The 26,194-nt window shown below is 39.7% G+C and overlaps 1 protein-coding gene across 3 annotated transcripts in view; it reads right to left on the minus strand.

Moving 5' to 3' along the window:
* Positions 1-364: 364 nt before the first annotated feature.
* Positions 365-26,194, minus strand: part of OSTN (osteocrin) — a 168,108-nt gene continuing 142,278 nt past the window's right edge. For 2 of the 3 annotated variants that reach the window (XM_068954414.1, XM_068954412.1), the window contains 5 exons: positions 21,460-21,577; positions 11,540-11,638; positions 8,440-8,657; positions 4,769-4,865; positions 1,621-4,463 (listed from right to left, as the gene is read on the minus strand). In XM_068954414.1, coding sequence (XP_068810515.1) covers positions 4,781-4,865; positions 8,440-8,657; positions 11,540-11,638; positions 21,460-21,577 — 520 coding nt within the window. In that variant the 3' untranslated portion in view covers positions 1,621-4,463; positions 4,769-4,780. Of the gene's footprint in view, positions 4,464-4,768; positions 4,866-8,439; positions 8,658-11,539; positions 11,639-21,459; positions 21,578-26,194 lie in introns of all 3 variants that reach the window. The other variant, XM_068954413.1, reaches the window with a different exon arrangement.

Below are 26,194 nucleotides of genomic sequence, written 5' to 3' on the forward strand. Positions count from 1 at the left end.
GGCAGTATGTTTCCCTTGACGTAAGGTTACATTACTTAATAGATCATGTTAGGTTTACTGCGAAAAAGGCTCAAATTAAATACCTAGCTGTAGCAACACAGGTCTATTTTACTGTGCTTGAGGAGAAGGCCCTCCCTTTTGACCAGAACTGGGAAAGAATTGGGTCTTTCCCGTGGATATGTGTGGGCTCCTGTTGTCATGGAACTGGACCAGCGCCAGTGACTTCCACCTACTCACCCCAAATAAATGTTTTCAGAAGAGATTTTTGGGTCTTCTGGCTGGTCAGTGCTGATGCAAGCTGGCTTTCTCTACTGCAGAATTATGTCTGCACCTGTTCAAAAGGAAGAGATCACATTCCATCAGTGGTTCCTACATATATTTATTTTAAGGCGTGTTATCCAAGTTCATTTGCAAACAAAAAGCAAATGGTTGCTGGGCCACGTTCCCAAAGGTGTAAATTTCTTATTTACAGAATAAATCTTTTGAGGCCACACATGTTACTTTCAAGATTTCCAACAGTGCAAACAAGAGCAGAATCCAGTAGGCACTATTCGTGTGTAGATTGACTGACACTCTCTCCAGTCCTGTCTAGCCAAGTCAATTAACTGTAGATTGTATACTACGTATTCCTCAAAACTTTACTTCTCCCAGAGCATTAATTACTATCCTACATTTATTGCCTGGGGCTTTGGCAAGATATGCATGCTTACCACAACAGTACCTTTTTGTACTTCATTAACAAGTAGATCTATTCATCTTATTACAGGCTGAAGTTAGCATATATGGAACACAAACAGCTTGACTATATCAGTGAGGTCTGATCATACGTAAAATACAGTTTGCTGGTAACATCAATTCTTTGCTATTTCTTTGGTAGTGATTCAGAAAGATTTTCCCAGTCTGTTGTACTGTGCATGGGAACACAAAGCTTCCCTATAATAGCACTAAATTCAGGAAAAAGTATAGCTCGTTGCCAAAAGAAGGGTCTCTCTTTCTCAAAGTGTTTGGTGCTTGAGCTGAATGGAAGGTGTACTACAAGAGCTGCACTGAGTGCCCAAAGCTGGTGTTCGGGTTAGATGCCTTCAGCTTGCAGGAAGTTCCACTGCAATGAAGGGCTGGAGCAGCAGGCTCCTCTGTTACTGGCTAGCTCTAGCCATGTCTTCCTTGCCTTGTGTGACAGGCTCTCCAGAGAGTCAGGAAATACAGCATTTGTGACTATTTAACAGCTTAGTCTAATCTTAGACACAGGAAGTCCCTGGAGTGCAATGCATCATGCTACTTAGTGGTGATATTTAGCCCACATGATGTGCTACATTCTACCAGTGTACCTAGCAAGTGCTCCTAGTACCCAGATTACCCCAGTATTTCCTCATGGAGCTCTATGATGCTGTGTTGGCTGCCTTTGCTGGACAGAGGAGTATTAAAGTGATGAGTGCAAATAATTTATCAATTCTGAGCAAAGATAGTGATGCTATCCCCAGACTCACCTTCAGCATGTCACTACAGGGGTCCTGCTCATCCTCCTTAACTCACAGAGCAGTAGCTCTTGTCTCCTCAGGTGTCACTTCCACATCACTGGGCAAAGTTAGCATGCAATGGATGCTGTAGTATATTCTCACTTTATGTTTTTTCACCTCCATGCTACACACAAGGTGCTGCTCACACCTTACCCATGCTTGGGCAGGCACTCTTGCTCAAGTTAATGAACCAGAGGCAATAATTAAAGACATTTCCCTTAGGCTTTCTAGCAGACCATGTTGATTTATTAGCAGAAAATCCTCACAGGCTTCTGAATGGTTTTGCAAACAGAGAGAGCACACAGGGCTAAGACAGTGTGCAACAGATGCTCGCACTTCACATTTGTTAACCTCTAAGTCACGCACAATGACTGAGGCTATCCAGTATTGTCTATGAAAACAAATTATGGTGTCCAGTCTTTCAGACATCATATTTTTTAGGGATTTTACAAGTGCTTTCTGAACCACAGGAGGCCTCAGCATGTTCTCATGTGGATGGAAGCAGAGGAATAGAACACCTGCGGGTTTTTCCTAGGTAATGCGTCCGACACGACGGGAGCCAAGAGCAGGACTGAAGCTTCAAGCTCCCATTTCCAGGTGACAACTAACAACCAGACAGACACCTCTGCCCTGCTGTGCTTTCATGTTTTCCTCCAGATAGAGGGCATTTCTGCATACAACTGTAGGTTTTAAAATCCTTTTCTATTTAGAAGTCCAGACTAATACCAGCCAACAGTTGCAATACATTTGCATTCCAGTAGTATCTTTGCAAAGCAGCTGTGTCAGCATTGGATTTCTCCAATCTGGGTCTCCTAAAATGCGTCACACAATGAATCTGTCCATACCGCTCTTAATAAGCAGCTGTACAAGTGGTCAGGAGAACATCACCTCCATAATCTGCCCATGCCCTGCACATATGGCTGCCTTGCAAGCAGATTATCTGCAGCCTGTCTGGGCGAGCTCAGTGCAATAAGATAACTGTTCACTAAGCTGCAGGGCAGGCTCAGGACAGGTGGTTGCAGCACACTCCAGAGGACAGGGTCTGGGCTTGTCTGGGATTGCATTGACAGATTTGCTTCCAGCATGGGCAGAAAATCTTGTCTCAGGTCAGCATTCAGCCAATCTACGCACACCCAGTCAATCCAGCTCCCAGAGCCTTGATCTGCATCTTAAAGACTGAGAGTGAGCACTGGGGCTGGGGGACAGGTGGGAAGTAAAAAGACAGGATGATTCATCTATTTGGACTTAACTTTGAGATCTCAGTCTGGAAAGCATCTACAGTGCTCGATCTCACATATAAGCATTGACAACACACCCATTAACAGAGGAATGATCACCTAACTCAGTTAGCTATAGCTCTTCTTGATGGGAAAGATGGGGGCACTTCTTGATGTGATCCAGTGGTTTGTGAAGCTGCTTTTAGCAGCAATAGCCTAGACTGAATGTCAGTTGCTGGACCCAGACCCAGTCAGGACTGCAGGCAACAAGAAAATGGGGTAGGACTTGTGAGGTCCCTGTCACAGCCAAAGCACTGCCCGCTCTCAGACACGTATTTTACGCTACCTACCATTCTGAGAGGGAGCCTTATTTCCCACCATGGCCTGAAAATATCACTCCTCAGAATAGCTCTATTTTCTGAAGAGTCATTGACATTCTAACTTCTTTTCTTCAGCTTTCTTTTGGAGAAGCTGACTGTATTTCTTCCCAGTTTCGCTAGTTGATGGCCAGTTTCTTCGTACCTCACATGAGATCGGGAAGTTAGCATTTAATTTCTATCCCCACCCTGACCGCAACTTACTGCCTAAAACGAGGTAAGCGTTAAGTCAGAGCAAGATATACTTTTTCCTCCTCATCCTATATAATCTCTTTCTAAGTGGGTCTTCTTTTGAAATTCTAAGAATGATTTACCAAGAACAGCAATATAAGGAATATAGCTGACACGGACCCAAGTCCAGTGAGGAATGTGCGAGGTTTAGAAAAGATCAGCTAGGAACCTGAGCGTGTAGATGTCAGCAAATGTCTCTTTCCAGCTTTTTTTATAAGTTGGAAAGAAGTGAAAAAAAATAAAACAAGATTCAGGCTAACCTGTTTACACTGAATTGCAAAGGATAGGGTAGGCACATGTTCACATGTTCACAGAGTAAGAAATGCTTGAACTTTTACAGTTGGATGTCTGATTATGCCCCATACACATATCAAGAGACTAAAATAAGCGCAATGATGCAGATGGCCTAGGAAGTTGATGAATTCATATTTGGATAGTTTCCTGTGTTATACATAGGGAGGAGTGAAATGTATTCATAAGCTTAGCAGAGGAAATTATAAGTCTCACCACATTTCAGGATCTGCCATACGATGAAAACATTTCTAAATTTGGTGCAGAGATAAGAGAAAGACTGCTAAAAGCATCAGGCCGAATCCTAAGGTATTATCATAGTTTTTATTTACATAAACTCCTAGTGATGTCAACAGACATTTTCTCCTGAATAGCAGTTCAAATAAAATCTGGGTTTCTCCCATAACTGTTAAATCCTCCCTTCATCTACCAAGCAAACATCCGCCTGAAAGAAATTTGGAAAGCAAACTGTCTGCTTTTCATGGAATGCTGTTGGCATCTCTGAAGGTTTTATTTTATAGTCAAAAATTCTAATAGTCCTTGCTAGGATTATGAACTTTTGCAAGTTTAAGAAATAAATGCCATGCAATTGAACTATATATATTTTTTTCTGTTCCCTCCTATCTGTGGCACTGTGCATAACTGTGAGAGCACTCTGACCTGATGAATTGAATTTGTTACTGTTTGTAAAATGCAATGTGAAACAGATTTTATAGGACGTCAATTCCTTGAGTGTTGAATCATTAGTCAATGACAAGACATGCTCTGATGCATCTTCCATATTTCTGTAATGTTTCCAAAACAGCATCAATCATTCAGAACAGAAGCACCTGTAGACAGAAAAGCAGTAAATATTACATTTTCCCAACTCAGAAATGCAAGGCTTGGGCAAAGACACTATAAGGTCATCTATGGGAGATGGAAAAGACTAGGAATTGTAGTTTCCCCGTTGCGGGATACTAAGTCCTAGTTTAGAGCATTAAATCTAAATTCATAGTCACAATCAATGTTATATGAAGTCGTCCTTCCCCAAGCATCCCTAACCAAACCTACTGGCATGACCTGAGTCGGTCTATGAAACCGAGAACGGGTGTGGTTGCCCAGGTCTGCCCACACCTGGATTACTTTGGCTTACTTGCACAAGCTGCTAACCCTTGGTGTTGCTGAGACGGCTCACTCCAATTCGGTCAAGAGGAACTCCAAATCGTCTCTTAGGCAGCTCAACCACTTTCCTGAATGGGGAAAACAAAGAAAGAGGAGGTAAAGAACTGGGAAAAGACATCATAGGAATAATCAGAATGTTGTTGCATTTTTGATTCCTGCATTCATCCCACCCACAACTTTGTTGTTCACACAGTACAGTTGCACAGCAGCAGCTGAAGATGAGTGTTTAAAAATAGTATGCTTCACTTCTCTTAAAAATGAAGATAGGCAAGAGTTGCGACCTGTTTACAGAAACTATCCCTGTTTATACTTGGCAACAAGCAAACAGTTTCATAGGTTGCCTGCTGTTCACAAAAGAAAGTAGAAGCATTGCATGTATGAAAGGAGAGTGTCTCATGCATAGCATCATACACTTCAGATGACTCCTTAGCCTGGATCTTCAAAAACTGCTATGCTAATTGTGGTTAAGATGAATAAGGAAGTAGGGAAGTATTCCACACTAACAGAGGGGACAAGCCAGAGGAATCCTAGCAGGATTTTCCTAAGGGATATTCTTAAGGTAATACCCTCTTGATGAGACTGAAAGTATTAGGTTTTTTTTTCCTTACGTTACACTTCCTGATAATTTGATGAATAAGGTCATGAGGAAAGATGTGAGAGAAGCTGTAGGCAGGAGTATTTTATTAGTTAAAAAAGGAATGTTCTTAGTCATAATTCCAGCTTTTAATAACAAAATAGAATTCATCATTTCTGAGCATTTGTTTCACTAGCAGAAGTTTAATTTTAATTTATTGTGTAAATGATGAGGTTTTCTGCAGCTGAGAATAACCTCAACTTTCCCCCCTTGGATATCATTGTCAATGAAATGCAGGCCAAAGAGGAGCCCTGGAAAATGAACTCTTCTTTCTGTTAGTCCTTATCAAGAAAAATAAATGTGCATTTTTGTTCTTTAAGTTGGCAAATGCAAACTAACTAGCAGAACATCATGCTATAGTGCGTCTGAGTCTACCTTGATATGCTAGTAGTGCCACGCTCAGCTTGTGGCTTTGGGGGCTGTGTATATGCCTCCAGGATGATCTGTCTAGTCCATGATCTCCTCCAAATAGCATCCTTTCCTCACACCACTCAGGCACAGGCTGAGGCCTGGAGGCATCAGTCCTGCAGCAATAGCCCATTTCACATTGCCTCTCTTCTAGTTATGTTTCAGAGGTGGTCAACAGACAGGAATTGACAGTGTACTACATGTGTAGAGAGCACCAAACTTGTCATGCTGGAGCAGCTAGAGAACATAGCAAATGAGCTGGATGCCACTTTTATAGCCCTCACTTTTCTTTCCTCTAAAACCTACATTATCTTGCTCTGCTAGAAAGAACAGGCACTTTCATGCTAATCCACAGGTAAAGCAAAGTGGCTCAGGGCTGATCCTCCATTTGTTGCCTCAAAGGAAGAATATCACTCTTTCGCCCCCACCAAGGTGTGGGCACAAGGTGGGGGAAGTGAGGGGGAGCATGTGTGAGGCTTGGGCTGCTGCAGTCTTAGCGAGCCTGATACGATAAAATGGGAAATTAATTTACCACCTTGCTTTCTGTGGGGTGGTTTCCTGCATAAGTAGTTGCAATATTATCATGGTCAGGAATCAAGTAGAAAAAGAAACCTAAAATCCTATCAGCGTGAAAGGCTGAGCAGTCTGGTAGGGAGGTTTTGCAGCAGAGCTTCCCCTCTTGTGGCCATCTGGTGCCATGGCAGGACAATCATCGCTTCCCTAGCAGCCCGTTTCCTCAATTTTCGTGTTCCAAACGAGACTATGCTTTCAAAATTTTCTAAATAAGCATTGACAGGCAAGATTAGGATCCGTGCCCTCCTGTAGCTGGTGGGTGCCACAACAGTGTTGTTAAGTCATTTGCTGTCTTCCAAAAACTTCCGTTGTATTGCCATGTACTACACACACTGTGTTAATACGAGGGGTTAAATCTTTTTCAGGGCTTTTATGCTTCAAAAGTCATTATCTACAGTCTCTACAGGTAATACTCAGCTGGTACAGTGGAAGGTTGTTATCCAAGTCATGCACCACAACAACAGGGGTGCAAAGTCCTCCGTTTTACACCTGCAAGCGCAGCAGCCTCTGCTGCCACCTAAAGGTAGGGCCTTTCTACTGTTTCATGGCACTCATCCGATCTGCGACCTGTGCTGAAAGCAGTTATCTGTCTATCAACAGAGTGATTAAGGCAGCTCAGACGATTCTAATATGTAGACCAATCCCAAACTCAGAAGCTAATCAGCTCTCTGAAAGTGATAATCTCAAAGCAAAACTATGCTGATGATGTTGTGAAGCGAGGAATTTTGTGCAGTGTCACTCCTTTGCATGATCTCATTATTTGATTTCAGAGATGAGCTGCTAGAAAATTTGGATAGTTTTCCGCAGAATTTCCCTTTTTCTTTTTCATGTTTTTTTTTTCTTCTATTGCATGTAGAATGGAACAAGTTTTCCATGCATAAAGCACAAGACAAACTGAGATTACCTTATATTTTTGCAGAAAAGGCACTACAACTTCAAAAGTGACCTAATTTTTGTTCCCCTCAAGAGGTAAAACATGCTAAACAGATAAACAAAGAAGGAGTGATTTTGATCTCATGCAGAGCTATATGGACAAAAAAGTCCTACTTGAGGTTTTAAAATTTTTCTACTTTGTCATTTTGGCTGCAGTCAAAAACTGCTAGTAGCTACTAGGTTACTTACTCCTGGGTAAGTGAAAAAATAACAAGAAAATGTTGCAAAACTCTTCTTAAAAAAATGCTTGTAATGTTGACTGACTCCAGGGAATACTTTCCATTTCCAGATTAAATTTTAAGTATATAATTAAATACTTTGTGGCATTGAGAAATCCATCCAAAAGAAGACAGTTACCGGAAGACGGGAAGGAACAAGACAGTTTAGCTCTTTCAGATACGGTGAACAGCCCCTTTAGCTTTGCCCCAAACTCACTGGCTTTCCCCAGCCATTTCAGTCACCACTCCTTAGCCCTCATAGTTATAAACTTGCACATCTTCCAGTGTGTACTGTGAAGGTATCAGACCCAAACATTAACAAATCCGTTATGGAATAGACCAGCTTATTGATTGAACCTGGCTTATGCGGAGTAGATCTAGATCCTGAAGCTTTTTTCTTGGAGGCTCATTCTATAATATATCTGCCCGTGTTTGTGATGCATTCTTCATCTTTCTATTCAAGATGTGCATTGCAATACCTCTCTTCGCTCCAGTTTTGGGAAGACCTAGCCTTGCCCCTTTACTTTTTAACCTCAGATACATTTTTGCAGTAAATAATCTCATGATCAAAAAGGCAGTTTTACACTGAAGGGTAGTTCACATGTTTGGAAAGAAGTGTACTAGAAAAATACACGTTCTTGAACGTTTCTGTTAGTTGGAGGGAACTCTGGGGATAAATGAATCATAGCATGAATTACTCCTCACAGCCGAAGAATTATACATGGTACAGAGTGGTTTCTGATGAGATTCTGGTACTCTCGTAAGAAGCACCTTGTAATTGCTAGTGGCTAAAAATGAACCATTTGTATCCAGGATAACCTATCAACAGATGTCTTTTCCCAGCTTCACCACTGTCAGGAGCATCAAAGAACTTACCTCTGTTTGCCTTTTTTATCCATAGAACTTGAAGAAATTCTGTCAATTGGGGAACCAAATCCTGGGAAACTTCTTTTCTTCTTGGTCTCAGTCACCTCATTCTCCAGAGACACCAGTTCATCAAGAAGGAACAGCTTGGCTGATAGGTCAGTGGCTGACTTCTCTTCGCTAGTAGTGGGATGTGTTCCCATGCCCAGCGCATCAGAGGGCTCCAAACCCTGCCAAAGAAATCCGGGATGTTTGCTTGCTGCTGAAGTTCCAGAAAAATCATTTCAATCAGTGTCAAAGCAACAGTTCTATAAATATAAAAATCACAAGGACACTAAACCTGGGCCACTGCTTTAAAACAAAATTTCTTCTGTGAAACTTCATTATTTTCCCATCACAGGAAGTTGCCATGAAAAGTTGAGATTTTTTTTTGAAAGACTTGAACTGCCCTTCACTATTATTTTAAGTATTATCAAAATAATTAGCAAAATTTTTGGTTTCACAAACCCTATGTTTTGTGAGCCAATCGAGTATCGCTATCTTAACAGTGTGGTTGGTATCACTTCTAGCATGAGCTGAGTAATTTCATCTTTTTGAAAAATGCAATAGCCATTACCAGACTCTGAAATCCATTCTGATATTTTTCAGGAAAATGATTTTCATTTTGAATTCTAATAAGTAGTAACGAAATGTATGCAGCATTTTCCATCCAAAGTCAACAAATAATTAGTTGTTATGAAAAAAAAATTTCCCAAGATCAACTTGCTCAGCACTGACATTCGGAGAATTGAGCGGCAGTGTTACACAGCAACAGTACAGAAAGAGCAGGAAAGCAAAGAACAGTATATTGACTTGATACAGAATTTTGAACCTTAGTTATGACATTAGGCTTAATACCTTAACAAAATAAACAAACTTCACTTAGCTATCCAGAATAGCTGAGAATATCGGGGTTTATCAACACAGAAATGAGATCCATCAAATGAAGCGAAATATTTGCTTTGCAAATAACAGAAAAATATAGGACAGCAGCTACTGTATGAAAGTAGGTATCAAATTCATTCTTCTGTCTTTGGATTAAGTGTTTGGCTTCTTGCTCTACTTGATCTCCATGGAATTAGGTAAACAACAATTCTAAGTAAAATTTTTATTAGATGCCTTAAACTTGACTTTCCTTTGTCTTTAAAAGCATGCCACTATCTTTCTTACTCATACACAGCATGTTTAGCAGTAATGTAAAGAAAGCCATCACATGGACAATATAATATGCTTCTATCTACTACAGTCCACACCACAGTTGTGGTGGTGCCTTCTCACTACTAGTGGGTGGCAAAAACCAGTGATGGTGTGTATAAAAGGAAACTGTGACCTTGACATAAGGAGGGTCAACTGACAACAATAATTGCAATAACGACATAGTGCTGTTAACATTTTTGAAAGGGTTCCCGTATTGTCCTCTGACATTTTCTGTGAGCCTCGAGTGCCATTTAGTGGTCCTTTCTGTTCTTTTTCAGGGATATAAAACTGTTATAAAGATTTGCAACAAAACTGTGCCTTTAAAGAAGAATGAACTCTCTCCTCCAGTTAGTAGGGAAAATATCCACAATAACGCTCAAACTGGAAAGTAAAAATCACCTCTGTTCTTGAGTGTTGTGTGCAGCCCTATTTACTTCATCTTAAAAATAATATAATAGAATTGTAGAAAGTAAAGAGACAGCTAAAAAGATAATCAGATGTAGGCAATGGTTCCCTGTGATGAACCACTAAACAAAGCACCACTTCACAGAAGAGCAAAGAGATGAAAAAGGGGGGAATAGAGTGCAGGGTTTATAAACTTATGTAAAGCAAAGAGGTAAATAAAGACCAATAAAGATTATTTTTTCATCAAGAAAAAGAGCTCCCAGTTCTTCATCTAGTGAAGTCACCAGGTGTTGAATTTAAAATAAATAGAAGGAGCTACTTTTTAAATACAGCACACAGATATTATCTAAGTGGAATGCGTTGCCAAATGAGGTCACGGATACCAAAAGTTTAAACAGTTTAAAAGACAAAGAGAGGCCCCTCAGCAGCTAAAAAATGCACGGGTCAAGTATGGATCAGGAAGTCCCTGAAGACATCCTGTTCTTAGGTTCTCTTCACAAATACCCACCACTGGTCACTAACAGAAACAGGGTGCCAGGTCTCTGTCGTATCAGAAAAGCTGCTGCTGTGGCACTGATGTGGACAGCAGTTCCTCCAAACCCTATTTTCGATAACATTATTCTGCATAATCAGGGTATACTCACTTGAAAACAGAGAGCAAAGTAGAAGTGTCCATCAGTATTCTGCAGTACGCTTCTAACTTCTAAGCTGGTCTTAAAAATCTGTGTAAAGACCCTACAGCCAAATAGTGCTGCTTTGATTAAACTTTTAGATCCTTGACTTTCATGCCATGAAACCGTTACATAAATATCTTTGCTGCCACATCTGCTTTATGTCAAGATGACATTAAAAAAAAAAAAAATTCAGTAGAAGTATTTACAGGTGCAATGACTGCATATCTTAGCGGATGAAATACAAGAGTTCTGCCATTTCATCTACCGGTTTCCTTTGTAAGCTTAGTCAAGTTATTGCTCCTTTCCTCTCCTGGTCTCTTCTCTGTCTCCTTTAACAGAGATAAAACATATATCCAGGGGATTTCCTCTCAATTCTCTCATTATGGCTCCTGAAAACTGCAGACTCCTCATGCTATCATTTGTCTTTTAAGGAGAAGTCTGCAACTCTTTTCAGTGTTAGATGAGCTTGTTTTCCTTCCCCCCATCCTCGAAGTTCTTTATCCCCAGTCACTGGTCACTAGTCATGTTATGTTTTAACATACAGAAATCCCAGAGTGAATCTTCAGGAGAGACTGTGTGAATCTGGGCAGCATTTCAGCCTGTCAGCCCTCTCAGAGCCATGCAGTTTGCATCACTCCTTTCATTGCAGAAGTTGTCATGCTCCAGCTTTGCCCTTGAAGAGCCAAGACTTGTTCATTTTTCAACACTGGAGACCGTGGTATCTTCCACACTCTGTAGGTAGGAGCTCCCCTAGGAAGAGTCAGGTTATGTGATAACCATCAGGAACATTCACCTACCTCCGGAGCTGCCTCAGCTAGGAGCTTTGAGCTAGACTGCCACTGTAGCAGGGTAATCACAAGGGCCAAATGGGCCACAACCAGCTGAAACTGCAGCATCTGCAAAGGAGAATGATCTGTTAATGGCTCCACAGCCACATTTCCAGAGGAGAGATAGAGAGAGTGGGTGGCAAATACCAGTGAGAGTCTTTATAGACTGATGGTGGAGACACAAAGAAGAGAACATCTCTCTCCGAAGACCTTAGAGAAGTGAAAGCAAGCAGGAAGACTCTGCTGTCATGGCTGTTAATACATTTCATGATACAAAGTCACTGCTGAGTGACCGTCACCTGTGAGAGCAGAATCAGCTCCCTCCGCTTTGTCCCACTCTTTCACCCTCTAATGGCCCCGCAAACCTTTTAATTCCTTTCTGCACAATGGCCCAGTCCTTGCAGAAGGAGGAGAAGTAATGAATGCAAACTTGCATTAAAACCAAATGAACTAGACACTCATGTGTAAGCAGAGAGAGTTTGTTTGTCTCACAGCTACCTAGGCTGACCTTGACCTCCTCACACGCTGGGTAAGTGCCCTGAAGCTGTTACAAAAATTACAGATCTCCCCAGCAGCATTTTTAAAGTAAGGCTGCATTTCACAGGCACCCAGTTCTGACAGCGTAAATTAACAGTAGCCACAACTATAGACCCCTTGCAATCCTGGAGGAAAGTCTCTCATATCTGAGAGAGGAAAGGCTCTCATATCTGGGAAAAGCTTACATGGAAATCAGTTGCTCAGACATATCCTTCAAACCATATGCCGCAGTTGCAGAACTGCAGGTGCCCGCAGAGCCCTTAAGTCAAGCAAAGAGGTTTAAGTTTTGGCAAGATCAGGAAGTTGCTGGCTGCAGGGATTTCTTTGGTCATGGATTTGGGCTGCATTCTTTAAGTCTTTTTCTAGATCTAGCTCCCAGAGCTTAATGCGCTTCTAACTTTGCTAGGTGGGAGTCCTACAACTGATGTTAATAAGAACTAGGCTGTGGCCTCTAGTGCCAAAGAAATCTGCTAATTTACTGATTAGTTTGTTACCAGGTCCAGCCTTAGAGTATAATTCAAGCCTGATTCTGCCATTCTTTGCTGACTCTCCTCTTGCCAAAAGCAGAAATAGAAAGGATGTATGAATACATTTACATGATACACGATAGTTGTTTTATCCTCTGCTTAGCAAATCTCCCATAAGATCAGGCGAAAAACTTATGGCAAAAAATCTTTGCCTTTGCACTTTTTCCCACACTACAAAAGAGAGAAGCCACAAAAGTGCTTGGAATCCAGTTCTAAGAAGTCAAGATACAACATTTGAACTCATTACTCTGTTTCTTGCCTTGGCTTTTTCAATACATTCTACATGCACCTCTGTTATTTGGTTAACCTGTTATGTAGCTGCTTTATATTGTTCATGAGACATCAGTAGTGAGGAGAAAAGCTGCTGGTTATTCCATAGGTGTCAAGCAGACTAAGTCCACTGGAATCAAAGGACAAAAACAAAGCAGTAAACCAGGTTGTACCAGTGTCTCTCAGTCCAATAGTGACAGCTCTTAAAGCCAGAGAAGACTGGCTGTCCTGGGGTTTTTAGACCTATAGCCTTCTACAATGTGTATTTTTGTATGTGGCTGTGCATTGAAATTTGAAGCAGTAGTCTACCACCTCCACAGATAACCACATCCTGATTATTTGGATACCGGGACATAAAAATAAATGGCAAGGTTAAAAAAACATGTTTATTATGGTCTAAGGGCTGTGATGGTATTCATTCATCCCAAAGATCAAAGAGCCAAAAATAGCAACTGGTACACTAATAAAAATAAACATTAAGGCACCTGCAACACAAGAGACATTTGATTAACCAGTCAGAACTTGACGCCAGTGAAACTAGACGCAGAGGAAATTGTAAGAACTTAAAGTTCGGCTCTAGTTCCCATGGAAATCAATAATCAAGAAGCAGTGTCACTGGTTTAAAGAGGAGCAAAATTAAGTATGGCAAGATCCTGTTGTGCTAATTTTTACACACTGTAGTGACCAAGGTGGGAGAAAGATGCAGGTTTGTTCTCATGGAGCAGTCTACCTCTAAAACAGTGTTTTCAAAACTAAAGGCAGCAATAAGGACTACGCAAACGTAAACTGAAATCACACTGTCTTCTGCCAGCCTTGAACTTAGCTGGCCACCTTCAGCAATGTCACGGGACCTTATTTGTTCAAATCATTTGCTGCTTCTCTACTGCTTTAGCTCATCTCTTGCAATTGTGCAAGCAAAACGCCCCCTGCCAGAAGGGGCTTTTGCAAATGCATGTTTCCCTCTTAGCCACATATCTGGTTATTGCTTCACCCTATCCACATTTTACCTTGTCCGCTTCCAAGAGAGACCTGAAAGTAGGCTTGACTGTTTTTCTTATTGAAAGAGAATGAGCAAAGCTCTGACAACCACATAGACCGTTGCAAGATACACCCTGCCCACCTGGACTGAATTTCCCACCTTTTTACCCATTCTGAAAAGCTCTTCACCAACAACTTCACAGGGATAGGTCAAGAAACTGGGGTATTATTCCATATTGTCAGTATCTCAGGGTCTGGCCTGGTGTTATCTGACATAAAGTATGGTTCATCTTTCACTATATGTAATTGCAAGTCTGATATTCAGACAGATTTATGTGTTTTAATGATATTTTAGCTGAAAATGTGTCAAAATTCAAATTCCTCATATAATTAGGCATCTTTGCTACAAGTCCAATTGAAATACAATTAAAGATAAAACAGAGAACATTATTCTACCTTATCAAAGCAGGATAAACATTCAAAACTTTTTCTTAGGAATCTCTGCAAAGCCATTTTCCAACAAAAGATCACGAGAAAGCAAAATTCTTTACCAAACACAAACTATTCAGTCTCCAACATCAAACCAAAGGACTTAAAAAGATGTTTTTCTTTAAAGGAAAAAAACAAAAACCAAAATGACATCCTGAAGATAAGTGAGCTGAACAAATCCCAGACACTGTGTAATTCATCACCAAGCTCCAAACCCATTGCCTGTCAAAAATGGTAACAGCTGTCATTGTTCTTACTCATTTGAACTATCATATTTCACATTACTGTGGAGATTACTCCACTAGTATAAATCACAAGAGCGCTATTTTTCTTGCTGGCCTGTTAGCAAGAGAACTGAGGCAAGACATCATGCCTTGCACAGTAATCTTTCACATCTGCTGCCACCATATATTGATGACTGCTCTGCTAATCCTAGGAAAATCCAGACTGGGACATGTCCAAGCTCACCTACAAATGCCACCCTTGCTCTTGAAATGTGCACCATGAAGCTGAGGCCAGAGCTCCTCGGTCTTTGAGCTCTATGCTCCTGAAAAGAGCTGATACAAAGCCAGGGCCTGACTACCTCATGGGCACTGAGAAGCTCCTGGCAGCATCCAGTCCTTCTACTATGTGAACACAGTGGTGGTAATAGAGACCCTCCATTTCCTGTTACTCATGATTGTCTCTCATACCATGCAAATTCCAACCAGCTGAGGGAAACCACAGATGTGTCTGCAAGCCAGTTACTGATGCCATTGTCATAAAACTACCCACTGCCATATAAGAGAATATTAAACTGCTGCTACCTATCTTCATTAAATGTATCATTAAGTCTTATCATTGGCCTCACTGGGCATTGGACTGGGCATCTGATGGGAATCTACCTTATGGCCCTTAAAGTTATGATGAGTATTTCAACAAAAGAACAACTTACAAATAACTACCTGAAGCTCTGAGAGTAAGTCTGCTCCTGCTGAAGCCAATGCTAAATTTGCCCTACTTTTAAAAGTTGTAGGATAGATCCTCTGAGCATATTCATAACCGCAAAACCAAAAATATGCCCATACCAGCAGTCTTAGTGACTTCAGAAACTCCTAAAGGACCTTTTTTTATCTCAAGTGTAACTTTCTAGCTATGGAAATATCAAAGAAAAGGGGGGAAAAAATCAAAACAAACCCCAAACTCAGAGAAAAAAAAAAGAATCCAGAAATAGGTTAGACTGGTATTTTCATTCTCATCCCACAGATGAGATATGGAGCACTTCTTACACAGTGCGTTCTAAAAAGGCAGTATGTAAGTTACTGAAGCAAGATATCGAAGCGTGGGACCTTGTGACAAAATGAAACATAAGAAGGCAGGGCCAGGCACTTCCTATTATTAACAATGTGTTTTCTGGGGTAGGTTTAGATTTTTAAGCCACATCATGCATTTCATTAGACATATAGTACAGACACTGTAACTACTGCACTGAAAAATTCCCGCAATTTTCAGTGTCCCAACTATGTAGATAAATAGATGCTGGTAGGCTACATCTGATGTAACAAGAAAGAATTTATGAACTTATGCAAGAGGCTTAAGAAAGGCTAGTGATTTTCAGGAAATGTCTAGGTATTTGGGAGTCCCAAATGAAACACTATCTAGTATATGGTATTTCAAGGACAGGCTTACTCTCCTTCCTGAAAATGGGGTTCTTTAAAGGTTTCTCAAGAAAGCACCTCAGATTAGTCATCACTTTTGCAAGTTTTCATTTCAATGATTTCATGAACAATATAATGCTGTAGAATGTTACAGGAACAATATGATTTCCAGTGCTTGGTCCTAACTACTTATGTTTTCATAGCATCATGATAGTTAACCTAGCCTACCTTTTACTGCTGTCTCTTTTATAAATGCTGATTCAGCTATTGATAGTTAAGCTACTGGAAGAAGCAGATGTGGTCAGAGGATGTCTAAGTTTACAGATGTTCCTACCACCCATACTCAGATAAAACCCATGTATTCAGTGACGGTTTAGTCACTGAAGGGCCTGACTAGAATCTACATTAATCCTACTCACTGAAAGTTCAATATTTGTGGGAGAACATGAATCACACTTTTCATATGAAGAAAGGCTAAAAATGTGGCACCACAGTGTGGCACAACAGTTCCTATGCAGAGTACAGCAAGGGTACAAATGCTTGTGCCTGGAGATGATCACAGCCTTGTTGGTGAACATTCGTTTAATGGGAATGAGTATGAATTGGGAACAATTTAACTGAAATTCACAGAATGACACAAGTGGAAAAAAGTACTAAGGAAAAAACTCTCACTTCTTCATTTGGAATAAGGTGTACTAAACCAAATGGCTATGCAGAACAAACAAGGATGCTTTTCCTTAGAATTATCAGGAAAGAGACAAGTTGAACATCCTGCAAAACAGGATGTTCAAAAAATCTGTAGCTGAGTCCATAATAAAAAGGATTTTTTAGCAGCAAATTGTAGCAATTAAAAAACCCCAGCTAGTTTCAAGACTATAAAATCAGGAGACCAGGAAGAAGGAGACACAAACAAAAATGTTAAAATACATCCAGAAGCCTAAGGATTATTAAAGAAGTAGGATGTTACAAAGTATAAGAAAAAAGATCTTAATGAGAAGAGCTTATTTCCACCTTTCCTAAGTGAGATAATCAAGTGAGCTACAGTATTCTTGGTATGCATGATGGAAAACAAAAATATCATTGACAACAAACTCTCAACCTCAAATCATGTATATATTTACTGATTGAACAAGCCAGATTTTCTTAACATTCCTAATCACTTTTACCTTCACTTTTCTTCCTTCATCTTTATCATGAGAACTAGAAACTATTCATTGTTCATGTGTCTCCAGCATTTAAAACAAAAACTAGACAGCTTTAAATCAACAATCAAAATCAAGAAATATACTATATTTTTCTACATTCAGGAAAAAAAATCTCCACTCCAAACAACACTGGAGTGATAAATGGAAGTTCTTCATGCCTGGTATGAAGATTATATTATCGGAATAGGTTATCAATGAAAAGACTTAGGCCATTTAAAGGCTAGTTAAAATATGCTTCTATTACAAAGATATGCCTTCAAGATTAGCTCTTAAGAGACATGAATGGCATTGGAGTTTGTTAATAAGTGAATCATATATTAATGCTGATTTACTGGATAAACACTTTTAAACCTTTTTATCAAGGATATTAACAAAAGGAGAATAGTCAATTGCTTGGTGAAGGTACATTGCAAATGGAAATTAGAGATGAATCCGTTTCTTTGGATTGACTAAAAAGAAAAGGAAAGTTACAACCAGTTACAATTTTTGTCACAGTCAATAAGGAGAGTTCTCACAACTGTTATAACGTTCAAATTTTTAAATTTGCTGGGTAAAAAACCCAGAGGTGTACACCTTATCATTCACTCAAAAGGGCTTGAAAACCAAGCCCTAACCCACTGAACCCAATGATGTAGTTGGTATTTACAAATATCGAAGAACACCTGTTCCATCCAGTTATATTTTGCAGTTGTCCTACTATTTAAACCATAGCTTGGTTTGGTTTTGTCCTTTGCTTGTTTTTCATCATGACATTCAAAGTATTTTACAAGAAAAGTATGCATTTTGAGCTGCACTTTGAGTGCAGGAGAGCAGAGACTTAGATAAATGTAGTTCCTCTGCCCTAGACTTACTAAATGAATCAGTGGGCAGGGTCATAACATGTCCTCATGGTTCTCCCATTTCAGCTCTCTGCACTACCGTGAGAGGACTGTCATTTCATATTGGAAAGCCAAGTAAAGAAACACTAAAGGCAGTGTGTGCTTGTGCTTCAAAAACTAGTGGATCTGAACTCTACAGTAGCCTCTAGACATCTAACCGAAAGATTATTCACATGTATTTACTTGTATGACTCCAGTCTGGGAGGCAAAAAGAGAGAGTGAAATAGTTTTGAACCCAGAATGGAGAAATAACAATGACTATCACTGCATCAGAAACAGCCTTCATTTACAGTAGTACACAGCTGAAGTAACCAGATCACTGGATAATGATAATTACTCTGTTAGTGTAGGAATGTTATTGCAGGATTACTCTGTTACTGTAGGAATGTGACATAATCTGGCCCAACATTTATTTATCTAGTATAATCAAACTCTTTTGTACATCTACAAATCAATGAAAAAAAATATCTCCCTAGTTCAATTGTTTATCTTGTGTTTTACAACATATTCCATGCAGCAAACATGTCTACATGTATGGTATTTAGTAATGCAAAGAAACTATTCTGATATAGTTCTTCAGGTTATTTTGAGAAGTAGCATGCATTTGACAGTAACACATACTGAGGACAATCCATAACAATAAAAATAGGCAGTAGTTTACATCTTCAAAACACTGTAAAAGCATGAAAGCAACTAGTCACTTTTGTAAAATAGTGATACATTTTGTTTAAATGCTGGCTGATTAGCTAAAGAAAATAAGTTTCCACTGAATGCTATTAGTTCAGTTTTAGTACCAAAAGTATTAGGTGACAGACATCTTACTATCTTAATCTCAAACTGGAAAAAGGAGCTGCAATTTTCCCTTGGACATGTGCATACTTTGTGCATGCCTTTTAATTTCAAAAATTAGAAAAAAAAAATAAAAAGAAGAAAGCATAGAGGAGAAGAAAGCTCCTGTAAAGAAGACACACAAAACATGCCAAACTCATCTCTGTCCTCACTCGTCTTACCTTGCCTTGGATACAAGCAACTGCAACCTTAACAGTCCTGCTATGTTCTTCCCCCTAACTTATTCTTAATGTTCAGCTTTCTTTCAGAGTTTTTATAGTCTGTGCTGTAGGTTACAAACTCCAATCCCTGCCTTTGCTTTCTCTTACATCATTTCTAAAGATTTTCCACTGAGTCTTGCCCTAAACCTTTCTCTGTCTTGCACTCTCACACACATACTTGTCTCACATTTGTTCTATTTATTGCTCTGATCAAGATGATTAGGTAATAATTAAAGGTCTAGGGTACTTTTTTTCTTTCAGACTGCCATGGGAGTGGAAAGATTTTCAGCAGCATCACCATTCTTCTAAACTCTTTCTTCTGTGAGCTGCAGTAAAGAAACCTGACATCCTTCCTCCTTTTTTTTTTCTTTTTTTTTTTTTTTTTAAACTGTGCTTCTTCAGGATAACAGAAATAACTTCAGAGAGACAAAACTTATCTTAGGAAGAAATTAATTAGTGACTGTTTAGCAGACAAATAGTATTGCAAGATAAGCAGTAGAAACGGAACGTGTTTCACAAAGTAGTCACAAGAACTTAAGTCTTTCAGACACTTTATTTGTCATTTTAGTTACTGAAACTATTGTAAAGAGTGAGTTTTGGAAGTATCTTCCCTAGGCACTATGAGAGTATCCACTTCTTTCTCTGTTTGCCTGTATACTAGAATAAGTCTGTCTTCTGCCCCTTTTTCCTCATTTCTCAAGTGATTCACACTGCAATTTTACTCATTTTTACATCTAAAATTCCAACCTGTGCAGACTTCTTAATAGTTTATTCATGATGCCTTAATTCTCTAAACAGATTATAGATACAGTATTTTGAACATAGCTTTTACTCTGACTTTCCAAAAGCTGTTCTACAAGAAATAGATATTAAAAATAAATTTCATATGTAGCTTTGTATTATGTGGTTAAAATTTGCCAGCCCAGGAGCAAAATCTTTTACTTCATCGTCTGTCTCAGAGTGATGAGAAAAAGAAGAATAAGACAACATTTTAATCATATTTTAATGCAATTCATTTCCCAAATGAAGACAGTAGCAGAATTTGGGAGAGCTGACATAAAATGCCAAATCAGAATTGTTCCTTGCAAAGTAGGTTTTTGCCAAACTCCCTGAAATAGCCAGAAAAAAAAAAAAATATATATATATATATATATATACAAAAATGGAGAATGACAGCCTGGTTTTGATCACAAAAACAGCACAAATGTACAGCTCCAGAAAACAATGAAAGGAAAAGCAAGTATTTCTACAGCATCTCCTTGTACAAGCAGATACATGAGTATGGCCTAGTCTTGTGAAAATGTGCACAAGCCACTCACACTGAGGTCAGGCTGGAGCAGGTGGGTTGGAACTGTTTTTGGCTATAGGACGTAATAGAGCAGTAATGGCAGCAGAAGAGGTCCAAGTGGACACTACGGATACTAAAGCTGCATCAGAATAAAAGTGCAGAGCCAAACAACTCCACACTCATGAAACACAGCTCAAACCACTGTCACCAGAGGAGAACTGGAACTGTGCTCAGTTTTATCATGCTGCCTGCATTTAGATGGAGGTTTGATGCTGGAAGTCCAAAGACAGAGCAGTACTTGACTGGAGAGCGGGATCTCGGGAAAAAGATAGCCACGATATAACTAAGTACAAGGTATTTAAATTAGATTAATCAGCTGCCTTTGATGTATTTGACCGTGAGGTGTCGCTGACTACGAACTGTGCTCTGTCCACTTAGCAGTTTCTTTGTTTCTTTTTCCTGTTGGAAAGACATTAGGAAGCAGTCACAAGCATTTACTCCTCTTGGGGAACCTTTTACAGGAGCTATCTCAAGCTCTTTACCCAGGATTTTTGTAGGGCTCCATTCTGCCACCATGTTTGGTGTTGATGAGGCTGAGAGGAGCAGCAGGAGACATGGGCTGTGCCAAGCTGAGGAAAGACAATGGAATGCTCATAACTTGTCCATTTTGATACTTGGCAACATAGGGTGAAGCCTGGAGGATAAGTGAGATCCAGCTGGCTGGAAGCTCAGCGCATCACAAGAGAGAGGGGGACACTGGGTTGGGGAAAAGCAGGGGGAGGAGAAATGCTGACATGTTTTTGACTCCAAGAGGATATCTACTAGCAGGTACTAAAATTTACATTCAGGCCCTCCACTGATTGATACTATAGCAAAGCCCCAGTAACTTTTGTATCATCTAGACCTACTGAGAGGTTGTGGCTCTTCCTTTTAGACAAGTTGTTCAGGATTTTTCGAAATAAATTTATCACTGTGCACCTTCTACAGAACTATGCAACCTAAAAGATTTCAGAAACGTATGCTGATACACACCTCTGTCATCAAGTTTCTAACTGGAAGGTGTGGAGACTCAGATCTGAGTAACCAGCCATCTTCATGGGCTGCAATAAAGCTCAGAACAGGTCGTATGTTATCAGCACACAAGGCTTTTCTGAAAGAAAAAAAAAAAAAAAAAAAAAAAAGAGCGTTAACAGTTCATTTCCTGCCTTGAACCTACTTAGATTTATTTAGCAACAATTTACAGATGCCTTTTTGACACCTTATGGAGAAGGCTGATAAGGAAGCTTTCCAGACAATGAAAATGGTGTATGATGGTTACTTAGCTGGCAAAGTGCCCAAGAAACAGATGCCCTCCATGCTGCCGTGGTTTAATTGCAGTTACAATAAAATTAATTAAGTTAGGGCAACCAAGAGTTGGAGAAATCTTTACTGTCTTAAACATAAATGAATAAACAAATTGCATATGATTTTCTCAAATATGAAGACAAAGATGGAAATGGGGGGGAGGGAAGGATACAAGACATTGAGCACTCTTCATTACCATCCAAGAGAAAGACAAACTTTCCTGCCTGTTGCCTTCATGTTCTTTAAGTACCTTCTGTAACTCTTCACCATTAGTTTGCAAATTAATTACACAGGCTCAATTCTTCCCTTAATTCCTTTTTAGTCTTGCTTGTAAAACAAATGCATAGGGTTGTCATTTTTTCTGACACTTTGCAATTTTACAGACAGTGCATTCCACTGCTTTTAATACTTCATTGGCATTTGATGTGTTAACCTCTAGGTAGGGTGACTGCCAAATAGGGTACACAAAAATTTCATGCTTGAATGTCCTACAAATCTCAGAACTCAATCTGTGCTCAAAGAAGTCGAGAGGAGCTGGATGGGGCCCTCAGCATCGACTGGAACACAGAGTTACTAACCTACCACATAGCATAAACACATGTACTTAGCCTCTACTGCCTTCAAAGGTTTCTCCTCAAAAAGTTATGCACAGCCCTAACCCCATTCTGACTTCTACCATCATCTCCCTTCTCTCCTATCAAGTGTACATGCCACGAACATTTAAGTCCTCTCTGCTGAAATCAGCGTCTAGCTGCCTGAGCACACAATGAGCCAGAACTTGGCCTTCGTAGACAAGTCCTTATTCAACATTAAAACTGGAGATAGTAACGGTTAACATGTGTAAATGCTGAGTAATCTTGCTCTTCATCAGCCTTGCTTGTAGAAACTGTTTTTGCATTTTTAAATCATGATCTTTAAAATCGTAGGCACGGCAGGTGAATATGCTGACACGTGCTTGCTGGTTTGCTGCATTTAGTCTTTTTCCTCACCTACTAAAATGTGTAGCAACACTGTTAGATCGCTGTGATCTAAGTCAGAGAAGTCTACCCTTTCTGTCATTAAGTTCTCTCAAGGGAACTCTACCTTCCAGTCTCTTCAAATTATGTCATCCTTCCCATTGACCACTAATTACTCAAACAAGGTCACACATCTATCATTTATAAATCACCTTGTGCAGTGCCAAGTCTAGAAGGCATTACGGACAAAGAACTAGATCTTATTTTCAGATTGGAATTTTTGGTTGAACTGTCATGGACAAAACTATATAATTTGATATATTCTGATTGTTAAGAATGATCATAGTTTCAGTAAACAATGAGTTTATTGTAGAAAGTACAGTTTGATTTTGGGTTTTTGGTGGTGGGGGGGGGGAATGGTTATAACATTGAGGTTGGAAAAAAGTGATTTTTTTTTTCCTCAGGGTTTTCAATGTATTACCCTCAAATTCTCAAAAGTATTCCAAGAACCTTTTTTTCTTTTGAAATAAAAACTACAATATTTTTTGTTAAAAAACTGATCTCCACAAGTCAGGTGCTCTGCTGGCACTAATTCATATGGCTCTGTTTAAACAATTGAGATATTCAGGCTTACAGTGCCTCCAGGCCTATTTTTATTTTGTGAGACAATGAATTCTTCTGAAAAAAAATTGGCCCAATTCTGACCATTTGAAAGTGGATTAGCATTCCATCAGATTTACCAAACACCCAGCATTTTATAGCGGTATCACTGGTTGAGGGAGAACATCCAATATTACTTTTGTTGTACTTATGTTCATATCTTGGCTAAGGAAGGGGAAACATTTTAAAATAACCACCGCAGATTTTCAGTCAATATATAGGATGGAATTTCATAAAGCAAGCTGATTTTCACCTTTCTTTTTTATGTAGATATACAGAGCCAGAGAGCAGATGACTCACTGCAAGAGAGAACGATGGAAAATAGAGACCCTGTAATAACAATGTGCATTCATGTTTTCCAATTAAAGATACATTTTACCTCGGAAGGAAAAGCTATCTTAAGCTAGATATTTTTAAATCTGCATGCTCTCAAACTAGCTTTTGCTGTGTCACTTCCATTTAAGATGACTTCTTGCAGCCACAAAGATTTTGAGAAGCAAAACCCTCAAAGTGAAGGTAACATACGAAACTGAAGTCAGTAACATTCCTCAGGAACGCTAGGCTTTCTATTTAGCAGTTTCTATATATGCACTTTTAAAAAGTCCTTTGCGCTTGAATTAAGTGCTTGTGATAGAAACTGGGTCATGACATCTAAGAATCCATAAAAGAACACCAGCTAAACAAAGCAAAAATCCCAAACAAGGATAGCTCATTGAAATGCGGGCTTTTTCTGTAACAGCCGTGCTATGATGCAGAAGGCTGTGTTTGGAAATAAAAAAACCCACAGTTTATCTTTTGTGCTCAAGCTTTTGGTTCACAGCCCAGGATGGTCAGGAAGAGTGACAGGGCCTTTTGTGTTATGGACACAGTGATCCACAGGCTAATGGATAGGAGGCAATAAAACCGCACAAAGAGGTTTCAGAGGGCTATGCAAATAGTAATAATTCTGAGCCAATATCAGGCTGGTCCTCATTCACATCAGCAACATAGAAACTAAAGTCTGTAGATAGTGTTCCCATCCCCTGTAGCCGTGCTAACTGGAGTCAATACTAAATATAAAGATGGCATATAACGAACCAGCCTGGTCTTCTTGTATTAAGAATGAGGAAAAGAAAGGGAGGAGTTCTCATATTTTCACACTGCCTCTTTTGTCAAACAGAAGCATTTGTGCTGGTGTTACTTATTAGTGAAATAAACTCTTTTTGATCCATGTGGTATGATACACTACCACAAGGCGGTGAAGCATACACCTTAGCTACAGAGCACATACTTCAGCTTCAGAGGAGATTACAAATGTGGCTATGTAGCACAGCACTGAATGCACAGCTGCAGCTCAAACTCAGATAGATGCTCATGAGAAGAATATAACAAAAATCCCTCAGCACTCTGTCCTGACTTTACAGCTCTTTTTAGAACTACTTTCTTCAAGCAACTGTTCACCATTTTCTGTCCACAGCTAAGAAGTAAAGTGTGATTTGGTTCATTGGCAGCAGAAGAAAGGATACTGAGGAACTGAGTAAAATGGCTAAGCAGTAAAATGAGGAGGCGCTGAGTAAAATGGGAGCTGAGCAAGGCCATATGTGGACCACTCACAACATCACAGGATGCTGCAGGAAACATTGGCTTTATTTTTTACCCAAAACGAAGGTAGAAGAAGTTGCAGCCATGTGAGAAGTGGGGCTGAACAGCTGCTTTTCCCTGCAAGGATTTCCTCCAAGTGATGCTAGTAAGGCAGATACTGTCTTCCCAATCCTGGTAAGTCTGTTCCTGGGAACATCGGCTTGCACAGTGACACTGTGCTGTGCTGGAACCCTGCAGGAGCAAGCTGCTCATCAAAATCTGGGAGTTTAGAGCAACTGATGCTGACTAGTTGGAGCTGCTTCCAGGTCTTGCTCTGGTGTAAACGTATCTAACAAAATGTATTCCTGCAAGGGAACTCACAAACAAAAGCTGCTCTAGAAGCAAAGGTCTCTGGAAATTCTGAGAATTAAAGACCTGATGACACTTATTGATGTTCTGGCCAAATTCTATTACATTATTTGGCCATATTTCCTCTGTCACTTCAACTGGGCAGAAACTTTCTCTTCTCAGACTCATTGCACCTATCTGCAGTGAAGCTGTAATTTGCTAAATGGCTGTAGCATTGGAACTGTATCAAAACTATATAAACGGGTGCTCATCATCTTCAATTACAGCACAAACATTAATCAGTCAATTAACGCCCTCTAGAGGTGGCCATATTTCAGTTAGAGCTGATTGGGTTCACTGCAAGTGAGTTAAGTGATGGACTGAGCATTTCTGTATGCTGTAGGAAGAACACGTTTACTGATTAGAGCTGTTCCATGTACTGCTACAGGAAAAAATTACTGAAAGTTCATTCTCAGTTCCTCGATTATTCCTTCCCTCTCTTGCCTGAGAGGTCACCACACTTGCAGCACTTAGCTTGCATCTATTCTGCAGGCATGGTTCTGTCAGGTAGGTGTGAAACACATAGGTAGATAAATAGATAGACAGACAGATAGATAGATAATCTGACATAGCTAAACCAAAATCGTATGAAAATAAACCCCAGACCACACCCTGTTTTCTTATCACTTATTTTTCTCAAAGGATGTGCACAAACTGTATCAGTGGCACAACAGTACAAATTAATTGTGTCTGTATAAATAGGATGCCTTGATGTCATTAGAGTGGCAAGCCTTTTATGTAAAAACATGACTATGTGCTCTTATTTCTTTTCCTTGGCTGGAATAGCCAAAAGGTGGACTAACCAAAGGGTTTCAAAGAAAAGAATATAAAGAATGATG

Source organism: Struthio camelus, chromosome 9 (assembly GCF_040807025.1).
Source record: "Struthio camelus isolate bStrCam1 chromosome 9, bStrCam1.hap1, whole genome shotgun sequence".
Taxonomy (NCBI): Eukaryota; Metazoa; Chordata; class Aves; order Struthioniformes; family Struthionidae; genus Struthio; species Struthio camelus.